The 18,548-nt window shown below is 33.0% G+C and overlaps 2 protein-coding genes across 2 annotated transcripts in view; one reads left to right on the forward strand and one right to left on the reverse strand.

Moving 5' to 3' along the window:
• Nucleotides 1–8,016, forward strand: part of LOC143063384 (beta-hexosaminidase subunit beta-like) — a 23,575-nt gene extending 15,559 nt beyond the window's left edge. The window contains exons 11-13 of the mRNA XM_076235505.1: nucleotides 246–336; nucleotides 910–1,017; nucleotides 7,749–8,016. Of these exons, the coding sequence (XP_076091620.1) occupies nucleotides 246–336; nucleotides 910–1,017; nucleotides 7,749–7,953 (404 nt within the window). The 3' untranslated portion in view covers nucleotides 7,954–8,016. The remainder of the gene's footprint in view (nucleotides 1–245; nucleotides 337–909; nucleotides 1,018–7,748) is intronic.
• Nucleotides 7,020–18,274, reverse strand: LOC143063383 (uncharacterized). The gene is made up of 3 exons (XM_076235504.1): nucleotides 18,165–18,274; nucleotides 7,751–15,029; nucleotides 7,020–7,679 (listed from the first exon to the last, which is right to left on the reverse strand). The coding sequence occupies exon 2, from the start codon at nucleotides 14,953–14,955 to the stop codon at nucleotides 9,664–9,666; it is 5,292 nt and encodes a 1,763-aa protein (XP_076091619.1). The 5' UTR covers nucleotides 14,956–15,029; nucleotides 18,165–18,274; the 3' UTR covers nucleotides 7,020–7,679; nucleotides 7,751–9,663.
• Between the last annotated feature and the right edge of the window lie 274 nt (nucleotides 18,275–18,548).

The following is an 18,548-nucleotide window of genomic DNA, read 5'->3' on the forward strand; positions in this document are numbered from 1 at the left end:
GTGACTTTTTCTTGTTTCATATATTCAACAGACCTCTTTTATAAGAATTCCACTTTGACAGTGTTTGTTAGTTCTTTTAAAAATACTGCTTCGTTAAGCTGAAAATATGTAAAACGTCATAATCATCAGCTTTTACACGTTTTTGACATTTTTTAAAACTTTTATGTCATAATTGCATGTTTGCATAAATGATTTTTAATTATTATATCATTGTCATTTTCTTGGATTTCAATATTCTGTTACAGGAAGCGATAACAACTTTGAAAAAGTGCTTGGAGGAGAAGCATGTGTATTTGGAGAATATATTGACCATACAAACCTTCTTCCAAGACTCTGGTATGTAAGCAGATCCAACTGACCAAATTTCGTCTCTAGTACGCTACATTATTTACATCTACGATTGCATATCCGAGTATTGATTGGTAGAAAAGAACCTAAACAAACGGAAATCAATTCTGAATGGTGAAGTTTCCTTTATTAATGATGATATATGTCCACTACACAGTAAAAAAATGTCTCAGACTGAGGGGGATTTCAATAGTTAGTGAAGTAACAACTGTTTTGTATGCCTGGCTGTTTTCTTTCTCTCCTTTTCTTTTCTTTTCCTCCTTTAAGACAAATTTGAGGTCTTCCATTTTTTGTTTGCAGTGTTAAATGTTGTACATCTTCCCATATTTACATTTGTTGACTTGTATACCATCTATTATATATATCATCTGAAATGAGCTCCCTTCGACTTTTTTCTCTCTTAAGTTAGCTGATCTAAAAAAAATGTGTACAAAGGTGATCAATAGTGCGAATAAGTCAGGAAATACAAACACTTGAACTCCCCCCTCTTTACACATGGTATTTTCATGTATAATATACATGATCTTTGCATTTATTTGCATTATTTTTTATGTTTACTAGGCCAAGAGCTTCAGCAGCAGGTGAGAGACTTTGGAGTTCTAATGATGTAATCCAGGATGTAGAATCAGCCGCGTTCAGATTGGATGAACACAGATGTAGGATGTTGAAGTAAGAATCGAGCTAATATTATATTACTATAATCATTTTTGCATTGTATCCATATAATTATGATTTCCATTCGAATTTCATTTAAAATTGAGAATGGAAATGGGGAATGTGTCAAAGAGACAACAACCCGACCAACTAAAAAAACAACAGCAGAGGGTCACCAACAGGTCTTCAATGTAGCGAGAAATTCCCGCACCCGGAGGCGTCCTTCAGCTGGCCCCTAAACAAATATATAATAGTCCAGTGATAATGAACGCCATACTAATTTCCAAATTGTACACAAGAAACTAAAATTAAAATAATACAAGATTAACAAAGGCCAGAGGCTCCTGACTTGGGACAGGCGCAAAAATGCGGCGGGGTTAAACATGTTTGTGAGATCTCAACCCTCCCCCTATACCTCTAACCAATGTAGAAAAGTAAACGCATAACAATACGCACATTAAAATTCAGTTCAAGAGAAGTCCGAGTCTGATGTCAGAAGATATAACCAAAGAAAGTTAGAAACTAAACAAAATGACAATAATACATAAATAACAACAGACTACTAGCAGTTAACTGACATGCCAGCTTCAGACTTCAATACACCTTATCGCTATTTGTCCGCCATTACTGGATATCACAGAGGTTCCCGTAAAATTTTGACGTCATAAAACAAAATATCTGACGCCACAATGGAAAAGTGATTGTTGTATGAGTCAAAAGTTCAAGCGGCCGGGTCAGCCGGGATTAGCGACAAGGTGTATTAAACTGACTGAAAGATTATGATTTCATCATATGAACACCAGGCACAATCCACGGGGGGGTAACTTCGATATTTTCTTGGTAGGGGTGTGCCATTTTTGCCTCAAAAAACGTACCCATTTTAATATAACATTCACTGAAATTCAGTACCTATAGTTATATAAATATTTAAGAAAGAATGACCTATACTTATATACAATATTTAAAATATGACCCATGCTTATATAAGCACTAACTTCATTTTTACACCCTTATTTATAATAACGGATGTCGGCCGTGAACACTTGAAAACGTGATCTTAATATGTTAAATTAAATTTCATTCCGGGGTTCATTTGGAAACTTATTTGAAAGCACTTTGTTTGAAAGGTGAACTTTCAAATGAATTGATTTAATTTAATATACATGTAATAATTGACCATTAATAATGTATGATTCTCAATAGCATATTTATATATGATATGTAGATCATACCCGGAATCAATATATAGTTATCAAACGTAAATGCATTTTAATATAGAATGTCATTAAAAAGGAGGGTCATTTTTATATAAAATCTCGCAAAATTATGACCCATATTTTTGGCACATCCCCGTTTACCCAATAATAGGAAGTTGACCCCCCGTGGCACAATCCTTCCCGTTAGGGGTTTAGTATCATACCATCATAACATATATGAGAAGAACATAACCCGTGTCATGCCAACAACTGTTTTTAGAATAAATGTGTTTAGTTCCGATGCAAAGACCTTATCAGTGACTCAATATTAACGCCAATAAACATAACACCAACCAAAGATGATATCTTTTCATCACCAACCAACTTAAAAGTAAGAAATGTCAAGAGTTTGACATGCACTATTCAAACAAGCGGTTTAAAAATCATAAGTTTAAAATAAACTTGAAGTTTCAAGCCACATGGTATATCACTCGCCTGTCATTTTTGCATAAGATTGATACAAGGCATGCACCATATGTGTGTCGGAAAATGGGTTTGTGTGTCGGAAAATGAGTTTATTAAAACTGCTTCCTGATCTTCGACTTTCTGTTCTTCCTTTAGACTTTTCAAGATAATAAGGACAGTCACAGAAGAAGAAGCTTCTAAGAGACTATATCATTTTCGTAGTTCTTGTATTGCTTATCATTTCACCAAAGCACAATTTTTAACCATCTGTTAAAGAGTTTTTTATGCCCCACCTACGATAGTAGGGGGGCATTATGTTTTCTGGTCTGTGCGTCCGTCTGTCTGTCTGTTCGTCCGTCTGTCCCGCTCCAGGTTAAAGTTTTTGGTCAAGGTAGTTTTTGATGAAGTTGAAGTCCAATCAACTTCAAACTTAGTACACATGTTCCCTATGATATGATCTTTCTAATTTTAATGCCAAATTAGAGTTTTTACCCCAATTTCACGGTCCACTGAACATGGAAAATGATAGTGCGAGTGGGGCATTCGTGTACTGAGGACACATTCTTGTTTATTCTGTCTTGCAACATTTTTGCAGCTTTTATATAGCTAATATTTTTTGCTATAGATAGTTACTATTTCTTTGATTAAGATTTTTTTTTAGGAAAGTAAGTTAACAAATAGTTTGCAAGTCGCAACTCTTAAAAATAAATCAATGAAGAACTCGTATGTTGTTTTTTTTCTGTTTTGTATACTCCCGTACTGCTCAGATAAATTTTAAAACAGCTCACAGATTTTATCATTTTTCATATTTCTTGCGATGAATGGCTAAAACTAGAATATTCGTAATTTAAGGACCATTAGTCAGAAGTTGAAGACTTTAAAAGACACCAAAAAGAAGTGATGGCAATAGCTCCCTGTTAGCTAAAATATATTTTAAATTGTCATTCAGGGACAAGTTCTGTTGTAAAGTACACAATTGAAGATATACATGTATCAGTCATACATCATCTTATTTGTAGATTTTTTTTACTGTAAACAGTCATTTTTTGCTGTTTTAAGTTTCAGTCTATCTGTTATAGTTTACAATTTCAATTTATCAGCTACTTACCTTTAAATCGGTCAAATTTTGTCATGGGATAGAACTCCTATATAAAGAGTTTACTGATAATTTTAGTCATTTTGACTTTTTTGAAGATTTGATCTTTCTGCATTTTACAGTTTCTCTCTGTACGAGTAGGAGAGATTAAGGATGAAAAAACGGATATTCAGTGGCGTAGCTAGGCTATTTTTAAGTGTACGCCCCAACCTCGACGAGGAGTTTGAGAGCTCCAATCGGATCCAGGTTATAAAACCTATTCATAGTAGTGGGTAGGAGGAGGGGGAGTCCCATTTCTATCATTAAAACGAACTGCATGTATTAAGTTGAACATACTTTAGAGACTATTGTTTTTAATCTTTTATGTTAATGAACCCATTTTGTTGATTTGGAATCTAATGGTCATTAGTGTTGGAGAAAATATCCAGACCAGTTACTTTAAAATATGTTTTAAATGTTTTAATATGTGGGCTTAAGCAATTACTTGACTAAAACCCCTGTATTTGTGCAAATAAATATAAAATGATAAATTTGCATAGATTTTTAGGTAAATTATGAAAATTCGTAAAGGGGTCCGTGGATTACCGTGATTCTCGTCTGAGATTAACCCTTCAAAAATTGAATCCATCAATCAGTCCATTACATAACAAGATTTACAATAATCAAACATTAAGTTTCTTAAGATATTTTCTTAATCTGGAATATTAACTTCTGCCAAAGTTTCAATACAATATCTGAAGGTTTTCAAAATTGTCTAGTAAAAAACAATATTAACCACAGACCGTCTGTTGATTGCTAAAAGTTGCTTCAGACATTAATCATGTTAATCACAAAAAAACGGCTTCTGTCAAAGTTTCATAAAATTCGATGAAGGTTTAACAAAGTAATTGAAGTGTAACACACTTTAACCACAGACTGTATCAAAAAAAAAATAAAAATATAAATTCATCATTATGCTTTGGATACTCTATTAGGAATAAAAAGCTTCTGTCCAACTTTCGTAAAACTTCATGAAGGTTTGACAAAATTATTGATATAAAAAAATAACCACATATTGAACCTAAATGTTGACGCCACTGAAAAAATCTAGGTTCGCTATTTCTTTTTTTTTTTTTCGCGTCATAAATGTTGCAGGCTCGGCTAAAATTCAAAGCACATATCGAATCTCAGCTGATCATGAATTTCTTTGAACAAATGAAAAGTAAGAAGAATTAAAAACCAATTGTTCAGAGAACAATTGAAGGTCTTTCCACCAGTTAATATCTATTTTGATATTAAAATATTAAAAATCAGTCTAAAATGTCAGTTCATATGGCTTTATGATATATAGATATGAATTTTAAGCAAAGGTCAAAATCTAGAACGTCAAATTAACCTATGACCTTGACCTCAATTTGAAGGTCACAAGCTGAGGATCTCAAATCAAAAGACCCTAGGTCTCTAATATGTATGGTTAATAAGTTATATCACTTTACACATAATTTTAGATATGATAGGGGCAAAAACTCCCATTCATTGTCTACGCACCCTTTGAACTAAAATTTTTAAGTTACGACATGTCCCAACTATCAATTTAGTCAAAATAATTTGTCGATATCTTATACGGTTTCTGGAAATGAGTGGAAATAAGCCGAATTCAATAATTAGAATATGACCTTGACCTTTGACCTTGACCTAATTTTCATTTTTTTGGACCAAGGACCTCAAATCAAAAGATCCTAGGTCTCTATCACTTATGGTGTTCCAGTTTTAAATACATTTCAAAATTTCAGATACAAAAGCGGAAATAACTCTCATATGGAGCGTTCATATTGCTTCGGTCGAAATTAGACAAATCATGTGAAGGATATAGCGAGCAATTTTATAAAATAAATTTGTCGTAATCTTTTACGGTTGCAAAGGAGATGTGAGCACAAAGAAAACAGTGTTTGGGGAGATAACTCCTACAAAGAAAAGTATTCGGTTACGCAGGGTAAATTTCAAAAGCGCATAAACTGTTCGATATCATATACCAAATATCTAAGCGACATATTGCGAAACAAATGTTTATCGCAAGAACAAAATTTGGCGGAAGAAAAAAAAAAAATAATCAGAAGAAAAACAATAGGTCTTTCCACAGAAAAGTGGAAAGACCTAATTACCAGGAGATTCAGACTTTGACCGAAAGAAAATAAACAAATATATAATTCGGTACTATTTGATCGGAAGTAGATTTCGTCACTTTTATAAGCAATTACAAGCTATTGAAGATTGATCTACAACACTGATGTGCTTTATACCAGATCTTTATTCAAAATTCAAGTGTACGCCCGGGCGTTTTGACGTAAACGTAGCTACGCGCCTGATATTCAAACTCATAAGTCAATTACAAGCTGAGAATGTAATTACCGAAAATGTAAAATACCAAAAATGACAAACAACAGAAAATACAACATAGAGAACTAAAACTAAGCCACAAGAAACCCACCTACAACTATTGGTAATCTCAGGTTCTCTGGATGGATAAGCAGACCATGTTCCAAATGCGACACCCTTTGTGTTGCTCATGTACGAACAAACTAGGTGATAAGTATCATACATTCAAAAATGGGGGGAGGGGGGGGGGGGGGGGGGGGGGGTGTCTTAATTCAAGGAGTTTTGGCCTAATCATGCTGTTAATGTCTGTGCCATTTTTGGTCTTTTGGTCTCTTGTGGACAGTTATCTCATTGCAATCATACCACACTTCGATTTTATATTGACTTGTACAACGATCTTGTTTTCCAATTTACAGATACTTTCTGCCTACTATAGTTTAAGGAAAAAACACAAAAATCAGTATACTGAGTAGACCTATTTGATGATATCATTTTGCTGATCAATTTCACTATTCACGTTTTTTTCTGCTTTATCTAAAAAAGCAACCTCAAAATGATGATGACAATAATAGATGGCTATTTGATGTCCATTGTCAAATTAAGTTTTTTTTTTCAGAGAGGGAACTGGTTGATGTGATATGAATAAAAACTCTTCTTTTTGCTAGACCAACACATTGAGTTCGGTTTCAAAGTCATTAATAGTTTGACATCACTTTCTGTTGAGAACTATTATATATTTGGCTAAAATTTTGTAGTCTAATCTAGGGGAATACCAAATAATAGTTTTCAATGGGAATAAATCTCTATGAAATTGGGGCAAAAATGAACAGAAAATTAAAGCAATTTAAATTGATCAATGTTAAAGTTGTAAATTAATATAATGGTACCAAAAAAAGTAAACATGGTAAATATAAAAATATTTATTTCTTTAACTAAATAGTATTTAGGAAATTATAAAAAATAATAATCATGAGACAAATTTAAATACAAACTAAAATAAATTATAATTGAACATATAAGACAGCTTGAAAATTCATATTAAAAAAGAAATACATAATACCTGATGTCCTGCATAATTTTTTTTAATACCTGAAATGTTAACATATAGTGTAATGAAAAGACACTACCATAACTCATTTTTCAAATATACAAGAAAAAATATTCAGGAAAAAAAACAAAAAACACTTGTCACATAACTGAAGTAACTGTAAGGCGAGATTTTTATTTAGAACAATGGAATTAATTATACAATTTGCATCTGTACACATATATTCAAAAGAAAACAGAAAGATGCAAGCTTGAGCTACATTTTGTATTTCTGAAGTAGAACTTAAAGAAACAAAACACTTTCGTAATCCTTTTTTTGTTTGCAAAATGCAAGGTATATTTGTTTTTACGGAAAACTGAAATAAAAAATGTTGGTGGAGATTATACATGATACAATGTAAATGTATCAACTTAAAGAAAATAACAAATCTTAACAAAACAAATAATCTTATAATTAACAAATCAATCTCATTGCAATATTGTATACTTTCAAATGATTTAAATTAACTGTTTTAGATCTTATAATTAACAAATTAATCTCATTGCAATATTGTATACTTTCAAATTATTTAAATTTCGTGTTTTAGACGTGGAATCCCTGCCCAACCTATTCTGAATGGTTACTGTGGTGAATATGAACTGGAGGAACAGAATGATAGGGCAGCACAAACAGAGAGTAAAACATCGTGTACAACTTCATCTTCTATGAAAAACAATTATTCTGGATATCTTACATTACTTTGTATTATATTGTCTTATACTGTATTATGTCAAAGAGAATGGTTTGAATAAACTGTAAATATCCTGTTAACTCTTGTACTTAATAAATATTTTGAAATCAAAAATTACATTATACATGTTATAACTTTAATTACTGGAAAATATCAGAGGTATTGATGCTAAATATATTCTCAAATTTTCTCCTGCTCATTCTACATACATGACAAATCAATATTAAAGAATATTTCTGTGCAGATTTGCATACCCCATATTGTCTCACCAGATACTTAAGTGTCACAGATTCATAACTCTTATACAAGTCAATTAAAAACAAATGATCACAAATCATGTGTTTCTGCACATCTTCACATTATGTTTCATGAAATACTGTAGTGTGGTTTCAGAGATTTTGCAATGACAAACTGTTGCAGTAGTATGTTTAGATATAAGTCCAAAGAGGCACAACTCTTAAAAAAACAATAAATTTTCTGTCAATAATCATAAAAATTTAATGAAATTCTGTTGTGTTCAGAGAAGTTGCCCTGACAAACTGTTGAATAATTAGTTTGAAACTTCAAAGGGGCATCAATCCTAGAAAAAATAATGAATCATTATGTCCATATGCACATCAACTAAGTATGTCCCTATAATCTACAAAGTTTCATGAAATTCTGTTATAAGTGTGGTTTTAATAAGAGAAGTTGCAATGACAACATAACAATGTAAACTGTTGCAGCAGTTTATTTAAAATCTAAAGTTCAAAGGGACATAACTTCTAGGAAAAAATCTGCTTGACCACACTACACAGTAATTTTTTTTTATCAAATTGAGGTTCAGATTTTTTTTTGTGGAAAAAAACATAACACCCCCCCCCCCCCCTTTAAAGTTAATGGTTGTTTCCTAATTTTAAAAAAAAACAAACATAACCTCCCTTCATACATTGTCATACATTTTGTCATAGTTAATAAATCATTTTCATAAGTTGAAAAATTTTGGACAAATGAAATTGTGAAAGAAGAATCACAATGGAAAGACAATCAAGTACACAAATCACATAAAAAATAACGACAGAGCAACACAAACCCCATCAAGGTAAGTGGAAGAGCAACACAAACCCCATCAAGGTAAGTGGAAGAGCAACACAAACCCCATCAAGGTAAGTGGAAGAGCAACACAAACCCCATCAAGGTAAGTGGAAGAGCAACACAAACCCCATCAAGGTAAGTGGAAGAGCAACACAAACCCCATCAAGGTAAGTGGAATCACACTTATATCAGTTAGTGTCAAACACATTTTATTGTTGTTTTACTAATATTTAGTCATGTCTCAGAAACACTGTCAAGATCAGTCTCACAACTATCCTTTTGTGTCTCACATACATCATTTTATGTCTCACATACATCTGTTTGACTTACTCAAAATCCTTTGCGTCTCCCTAATATCCCTTTGTGTCTCACACATCATTTTATGTCTCGCATACATTTGTTTGTCTTACTCAAAACCTTTTGTGTCTCACTAATATCCCTTTGTGTCTCACATACATGCTTTTATGTCTCAAACATAACCTTTAGTGTCTGACACGTATTACAACGTATATCCTTTATGTCTCCCATATATATCCGTTTCTGTCTCCTTCTAATATCCTTTTACGTTTCACATATATATATATATCCTTTTGTCTCTTATAAATATTTTTTTATGTCTCTCATATTTTCATTTGTGTCTCATTCATATCATTTTGTGTCTCACATATATATCCTTTTGTGTCCTTCATATATATTTTTAAGTCTCACATATATCCATTTGTGTCTCACTCATATCATTTGGTTTCTCGGTGATATTTTCTGTTGTCTCACTTATATCTTTTTGTGTCTCGTTGGCATTACTATCCTTTTGGGTCTCATTGATATTTTCTGGTATCTCAGCGACTTCTTTTTGTGTCTCACTCAAATTATTTGAAGTCTCTGTTAGAACTATTGGTGTTTCTCTGATATCTGCAGAAACTTGTCCTTGATTGGTAGATATATTTACTTTAAGGGCATCAGAATTTTTGTTCTCATTTGATCTTTTTTGTTTAAGTTTTTTACATGGCTTTTTATTATGCCGCCTTAAACTACCTCTTTCAGTGTATTTTATGCCACACTGTTTACATTCAAATGGTTTTGCTCCTATATGTACCTTCTTATGCGTCTGTAATGTTTGTTTCCTTACAAAAGTTTTCCCACATATATCACATTTATTTGGTCTTAGATTAGTATGTGTAGAGATTTTGTGATCCTTTAAACTTTTGCTGTTTGTATAACGATTATCACAAAGATTACAAGCATACGGCCTAGCTCCAGTGTGAATCATAATATGTGACTTTTTACCTTGTAAACTTATAAATCTTTTGTTGCAAATTGAACAAGAATACTTATATTCTTTTGGTAAATTTTTTTTCTTATGCATTCTTTTATGATGATACAAATTCCTACTTGTCTGAAACTCTTTACCACATAAATCACATGTGTGCACTTTGTCATCATGAATTTCCATATGGTATTTCCAACTGTATAATCTAGAGAAGGTCTGTCCACAAAGGCTACATGTATACGGTTTTTCTTTTGTATGAGATCTATAATGGTCGTCCATTTCACATTTTCTACCAAACTTTTTTCCACAGACATCACAAGTGAATTTTTTTATTCCTCTATGAATAACCTCCATATGAAGTTTTAATTTATAAGCACCAGCATACTTCTTATCACACAATGTACATTTGAATGCTTTTATTTTAGTATGTGTTACTGAATGAATCTCTAACTCTTTATTATGGGTGAATTTTTTTCCACAAGTTTCACATGTAAATTTTTTTCTCTCAGGATGATGCGCTCGTGTTATATGAATTTCAAGTTCACTTATGGAAAAGAAGCCGCGTTCACACTGATCACATTTGTATTGATATTCATTTTTATGCCACCTGGTATGACGAACAAACCCAGATCTTTGTCTGAATGACTTGTCACATATATTACATTTGTGAGGTTGATCTCCTGTGTGGATCATCTCATGGTTTGTCCTATTAGTAAATGTAGCAAAAGATTTATCACAATATGAGCATTTAAAAGGCCGGCGTGCAGTGTGTGTCCATACATGGCGAGAAACACTTTCTGGAGTTTTAAACTTTTTACCACACACTCCACATTCAAAAGGATATATATCGGAATGAACTACTTCATGAACTACCAATTCCTCATAAAAATGAAAATATTTTCCACAAATCTTACAAAAAAATTCTAGTTCTCCAGTGTGAACTTTTTCATGCAAATTTAGTTTCGATTTCAATTTAAAGGTTTTTCCACATAGTTCGCAAGTGTGCAAGACTTGTTGTTTTTGATCTTGGACAAGTGTTGTTCTATAGGGAAGTTCTGGTCCATTTACTTCGAAAGGCACAGTTTCACAGGGAAGATTTGTTCCAGAAAGATCTTCTTCATGGTCTTTGACCGGTTTTGTTGAATTTTTGAAACTGACGATTTTATCTGAATGGCTAGGTATTAGATCTTCCACCTGATATCCTTTAATGGCTATATTTTCTTTAAATACTTTTGGTCCTTTGTTGTTTATCACAATTTTTTCTTTACCAATTGATAATGTTTTCTTGACGTTAACAGATAGCTCTGATGAACCATCGTTACGTTTTTTCCCAGAATTGTGACACGACAAACATTTATATTTTAGACCACTTTTCGATGTTTTTTTGGATGTCATCATCACATTTCCACGTTTTTTAAACTGTTTCTCACAAATCTCACATTTAAATATGACCTTAGTCTTAGTTGGTTCCTTTGTTTTTTCAGGTGTAACTGATTTCTTAGCAGATTCACATGTTTTCAGGTTCTGTCCAATATGTTCAGCTATATGCATTTTCAACTTATCAATATTTTTAATTATTTTGGAACAGATATTACACTTCATTGGAATAATAGTCCCACTCATTCTGTGACTTACTTTAATGTTAGACTTATCTCTGTGTGTGCCATTAATCTTGCCCTGGTTTGATGAAAATCTTTTTTCTTTTTTGATGTTCACTTTTACTTCATTAATATTCTGACGAGTAGCATCCTTTTTGTGGTTATGGTTTTTACTTTTACCAGTATGATGTGAACTATTTTGAGTGTTCAATTTACTTTTCTTGTGATGAGTGTCCAACTTTCTTTCTTTGTGATTGGAAATCTTATCAGGTACATGTGAACTTTCAAGGGACTGCTGCTTTCTTTTCTTTTCAACTTCGTGTAATGTCTTATTATTTCTAATGTTTCCATCTCTATCAAAAAGGCTTCTGTAAAAATCAGATAAAGCTGTAACATTCTCTGAACTTGATTTTTGCTGGTTTCCATTATGGCTAGTTGTTTTAGAATCAATTGAACTGGTTTTAGTGTTTGATTGTCTGTCAGCTGTTTTTAGCTGTTGCTGTGTGTCATCATTGCTGGATGTTCTATCTTTATTGCTGTCCATGTTTGGCTCAGATAAGTCAAAGCTTGCTGTTCTATCATTATTTTTGTCTATGTTCAGACCAGATGTTGTTTCAACCGTGTCCCACCTGGACTTCCTGATTTTGCCATTTTGAGATGATTGGTGTGAAAATTTGTTTGAGCTCAGCGCTACATTTAGTTCAATGCAATTCTCATAAGGCTCAGGAGGCATAACCGTATCCCATCTTGATATCCTCATTTTCTTTGGCTTTTGGATATTGTCAGAGAAGTTATCCGGTCTTTCTATGTCATTGTGTCTAGTGTACTGAAGTAAACTATTATCTGGGTTTCCCCTGGTTCCTACATCACTGTTGACAACATTGAATTCTTTGTTTACATCCACTTCATTGAATAGAGGTGTTACCATATCCCACCTGGATTTTCTCATTTTCCTTTTTTTTAACCCATTTATATTATTGCCTAATTTCAATTCGGTGTTACAATTCTCTATGGCGCTGGTAGCTGTATTATTTTCAAGTGTAGTGTTTTCTATGGCACTGTTAGCTGTATTAGTTTCATTTATAGTATTTTCTTTGGCTTTGTCAGCTGAATTAGTTTCATATGTAGTGTTTTTATTGATGTTGTTAGCTGTGTAAGTTTCATATGTAGTGTTTTTATTGATGTTGTTAGCTTTGTAAGTTTCACTTGTAGTGTTTTCTTTGATACTGTGAGCTGAATAAGTTTCATGCAAAGTGCTTTCTTTTGCATTGTCAGTTACATAAGTTTCATGTAAAGTGTTTTCATGGGTATTGTCTACTTTATTAATTTCATCTTTAGTGTTTTCTATGCCACAGTCAGCTTTATTAGTTTCTTCTGTAGTGTTTTCCATGCCACAGTCAGCTTTATTAGTTTCTTCTGTAGTGTTTTCCATGCCACAGTCAGCTTTATTAATTTCATCTTTAGTGTTTTCCATGCCACAGTCAGCTTTATTAGTTTCTTCTGTAGTGTTTTCCATGCCACAGTCAGCTTTATTAGTTTCTTCTGTAGTGTTTTCCATGCCACAGTCAGCTTTATTAATTTCATGTAAAATGTTTTCTTTGACACTGAAAGCTAGTTTAGTTTCATGTGTAGTATTTTCATTTGCAATGTCATCAGTACACTTTTTGTGTGTAGTGTTTTCTTTGGCACTGTCTTTTGAATAAATATCATATTTAGTGTTTTCTATTGCTATGTAAGCTTCACTAGTTTTATGTTTAGTGTTTTCTATGGTGCTGGCAGCTGAATTAGTTTTATGTGTAGTGTTTTCTTTGGCAATGAAAGCTTTATTAGTTTCTAGTGAAGTGTTTTCTTTGGCATTTTCAGTTGTATTAGTTTCATGTGTAGTGTTTTCAATGGCACTGCCAGCTGTATTAGTTTCATGTGCAGTGTTTTCTTTGGTAATGTAAGCTGGTTTAGTTTGATGTGTTGTGTTTTCTTTGGCAATGCAGGTTGTATAAGCTTCAAGTGTAGTGTTTTCTATGGCAATAATAGATGCATTTGGTTTATGTGTAGTGTTTTTTTTGGCAATGTCAGCTGGTTTAGTTTCATGTGTTGTGTTTTCTTCGACACTGTCAGTTATATTGGTTTCGTGTGTTGTGTTTTCTTTTGCACTTTCAGCTTGATTAGTTTCATGTGTAGTGTTTTCTTTTGCAATATCAGTTGACTTAGATTCAGTTGTAGTGTTTTCTTTAGCAATGTCAGTTGACTTAGATTCAGTTGTAGTGTTTTCTTTGGCAATGTCAGTTGACTTAGATTCAGTTGTAGTGTTTTCTTTGGCAATATCAGTTGACTTAGATTCAGTTGTAGTGTTTTCTTTGGCAATGTAAGCTTTATAAGTTTCATTTGCAGTGTATTCTTTGGCAATGTCAGTTGACTTAGATTCAGTTGTAGTGTTTTCTTTGACAATGTAAGTTTTATAAGTTTCATGTGTAGTGTTTTCTTTGGCAATGTCAGTTGACTTAGATTCAGTTGTAGTGTTTTCTTTGGCAATGTAAGCTTTATAAGTTTCATTTGCAGTGTATTCTTTGGCAATGTCAGTGTCAGTTATATTAGTTTCATGTGTAGTGTTTTCTTCCTTACTGTCAGCTTTATCAGTTTCATCTGCAGGTCTTTCTTTTGCAAGAGCCTCATTTGTAGTGTTTTCTATGTCTATGGAGTTTTCTGTGTCATTATAAGGATGATCAGCTTGACAAACTGTATGCTCAACATTTAACTTTCTTTTTTCATTGATTTCCAAGTTGGAATCCTGAAAATTTTTTGTTTTATTATCAACTTTTGCTTTTCTCTGCTTTTCTGCAGCCTTATATTTAAATGTTCTGTTACATGAATTAGGCTTTCTTCTGATCTTTGAACAAGGATCTTTAGACTCTTGGCTAACAGTTGTGCTTGGATTGTTTTGTTTTCTTTCTGTGACAAAAGTGGAGGATTTTACTCTCAGAGGAAGGTTGTCAAGTTTCAGTTTAACCAAAGAAACCCTTAGAGTTTTATTACTATCTATCAATTTACTAGATTCAGAAAACTTGGAATATGGTGAACTTTGACCTGTATCTGAGTAGTTAGAATTGTCTTGACTGTTCATCTCCATATTTTCATACACAAGATCTTTCTTTAAACATATCACCAGGGATAAACTCTCTCACATCTTTCGTGTGTCCATTTCTGAAAAAAAATCAAATGTAGGTTTTATATACATTTACTCTGCAACAACATTTCTTGGAGTTTCAAACTTTAATCAAACAAAATATAAATTTGATCTGAAAATCTTCTTTTTTGTTTTCTTCATGATATCATTAGGTTTATACACTTTTGTTTTATGTCACACACAAGTTATAAGTTATAAGAGTTTGGATATGTTAGAATTTTTATGAGCATGTGTATACCTTTTATGCAATGTGTCTTCTCAGGCTCATATATAAGCAAAATTAAATGGTTGGATACATGTATATGACACAAAAGCAAATAAATTAATATTATTTCTTAAGACTATAAATCAAGTGCTGTTTTCTTTATCACAAACATATTTACCACTGCTAAATAAATCAAGATTTTTATAGAAAATCCACAGCCTTTATCCTTGTACTCTCATATTTGGCAATTTGATGACTGATAGATAAAGGATTATTGCATGCAGTGCTAGCATTGATTTCCTTAAAACAAGTTTATAAATGTAGTTATTGGTTAAGACAAGTATGAATATGATCAAAATCAAGTACACCTTTTAGGGTGCGCTCGACTTTAGTGACTCAGCACGAGGTGTTTTGGAATTTACAGGTTACTTAGAACTTTTTGTAAAAAATAAACACTAGCACATCATAGAAAATCAAGTGAGTAATTTATGTTTCAAATTTTATAACAAAAATCTCTGTAAAGGCTGTGGATTTTCTATAAAAATCTTGATTTATTTGCCACAAAGTCCTTTTTTTCTATCTAATGCAATGAAACAGTAAAAAATAATGCTTTGCATCAAGTTTCCCCTTGGAACATGTACTAAATGGCCTATCTCTATTATTTATTATATCTGTAGTTTTGATACAATTGAGGTTTGCAAAATTCGTACAAAAATGGCTACAGAAGGGTACATAAACCTTAAAGTCAATTTATTCATTTGTGTCTCCCCATCTCATCATTCTCAGTAAGATTTGTTGGGGGGTTTTCCACACTATAAAAACAAAATGAATGATGTGAGTGAATGTCACTCTCGTCAACCCCATTGGGGATTGACGGCCTGAAGCCGTCTTCCCCAAAAATGTAACTTCATTGCGAATGTTTCAGAATAAAAAGTGTTTCAATGAATAGTGATCGTTTTTAAAAATAGTAAATAATTTAAGTTATTTTTTAAAGTTACACCAAGGCACAAACATGGAGTTTCGTCATGTAACAACATGTAAAGTAATGAATTTATCAATACCTTTACCTTTTTTAAGATTAGCTATGTTTTAGCATTTTAACAATTTTATCTGTATAGATTTCTAGGATTTAGTGCTTGTGCAAAAGAAAACGGACTTATGTTGCTCAAAATCCCACTTCCACCTCATCGTCGGTGAGCAGGGTAAATAATTGAACAAATTATAAATAAATAAGTATTATTACTTGTATTTTACCTGAGTTTAACTGTCAAAAAAATGCATGCAAATGTAGTGGTAATGCCCGTAAACGTAATGCACCGTTAACTACGGTACATGTATAGTACTGCTTTATTATGTGTAACTCTATTAATTTTGATTAATTTTTATTAATCTGTGATATTAAAGTTGTATTTACATTTTTCATTTTAATAGTATTCATATATTATTGTTAAAATGAAACATTCATACTTGTTTTTGTGCTTTATTACAAATGTCTATTATCTGAATTTGAATTTGCAAATAACTTGTCTAAAATTAAAAAAAAAAATCAATTTTCATAACTTATTTCATCGACACAACGTTGTCTCATGCCAAACAAATATTTTTCATTTTTTCCCCCAGTGCCTTTTCTTTTCTCCAGGCGCTATTTTTTCTTCCCCGGGTGCTTTTTCTTTTCCCTGGGCGCTTTTTCTTCAACCGAGCGCTTTTGAGTAGGACCCATCTTTGCAACTAAAGGTGAGTTAAAGAGTTTATCTGAGTCAGTGAGTGGACAGTATCAAAGTAATTCAGGTGTTTGTTTATTTTTACACCTTCTGCAGAATGGAAAAAAATGCCCATCAAAAACCAAGAAAGATTTTATCTTAAACGCAAAATGCATTTAACTTTTATATATCTAGTGGATGCTATAAGCCTCGGTCACACCTTACCGGATAGCTCGAACGGACGCCTAACGGATAACTTTTTTTTCAATCCGTTCATGTCCGTTAGACGTCCGTTCTTATCCGTTAGGCGTCCGTCCATATCCGTTGCATGTCCGTTAAGCGTCCGTTTTATCCGTTGACGTCCGTTCTGTCCGGTGGAAAATTTTGAGCATGTTCAAAACTTTGAACGGACGTCCAACGGATAAAATGTCCGTTGAACGTCCGTTAGGCGTCCGTTAGGCGTCCGTTTTGTACGGTACTCGTCCGTTTTGTATCCGTTACGTGTCCGTTATGCATCCGTTGGAGATCCGGTAGACCAATTCACCAACGGACGTCTACCGGACGCCTAACGGACGCCTAACGGATAAAACGGATGTGAAACGGACATTAACGGAAGGATAACGGATAAAACGGATGCCTATCGTATTGCCTTTAATTTTTAGATGGTTTATTGCCTTTAATTTTCAGATTATTTTGTTCATCCGTTTTATCCGTTACGCTTCCGTTAGGTGTCCGCTTTATCCGGTACTCGTCCGTTGGATGTACGTTCGACGTCCGTTCTGTCCGGTACGTATCCGTTTCACGTACGTTCAATGTCCGTTGTGTGTCCGTTAGGCATTCGTTACATGTCCGTTAGTACACCAACAAACTCCCAACGGATAAAAATTTTGTCAACGGATAACTTTTTTTTTATCCGTTAGGCGTCCGTTCGAGCTATCCGGTAAGGTGTGACCGAGGCTTAAGGCATTAAAACTTTCTAAACAGCACAGGTAAGTCTGTACACAGAGTAGTTTTTGAGGTGATTTTATGTCTGTATTTTCCAAGCCATTTTTAAAAATGACATGAGTGATGTCTTTCTTCTCTTTTTATGCCTGTTCGAAGCAATAAAGCTTTCAAACAAAAAGACTTGTAATAACTTGCACACATGTTTTGACTGTTCTTGAAAATATTTTTTTTCTTAGGTGTAATACAATTTGTATGGCATACAATGGATCATTTAGAGATGCAAAAACAGATTTATTTCTCACATGTGCAGTTCAGTGCTATTGTTTTGCTTGAATGCTCTTTGTCTTGTCTGTTTATATTGCTTATCAGCTGTCTGCAACAGAAAAAAAAATCCCCTTCTTTTTCCTTCAGAGTTACTTCCCATTGTGAAAATAAAATAAGTCCATTTCGGACTCTTTTCCGTAAATTCTTACTATTAGGGAGAAAATACTAAAAAAATATTTAAAAACAAGATTGATAACATGCTGTTTCAAACTTTCGGTATTTAATAATTTAATGACGACAATTTCAAGGAAAAAGAACATTCAGTTTAAAAAAAAAGGTGTTTGGGTTGGGATTAAGTTTTGGGGGAGTGGAGGGGGTGAAACTTGGAATCTCCCTTTTTGTTTGACAACTAACGTTTTTGT

Source organism: Mytilus galloprovincialis, chromosome 2, assembly GCF_965363235.1.
Source record: "Mytilus galloprovincialis chromosome 2, xbMytGall1.hap1.1, whole genome shotgun sequence".
Classification (NCBI taxonomy): domain Eukaryota; kingdom Metazoa; phylum Mollusca; class Bivalvia; order Mytilida; family Mytilidae; genus Mytilus; species Mytilus galloprovincialis.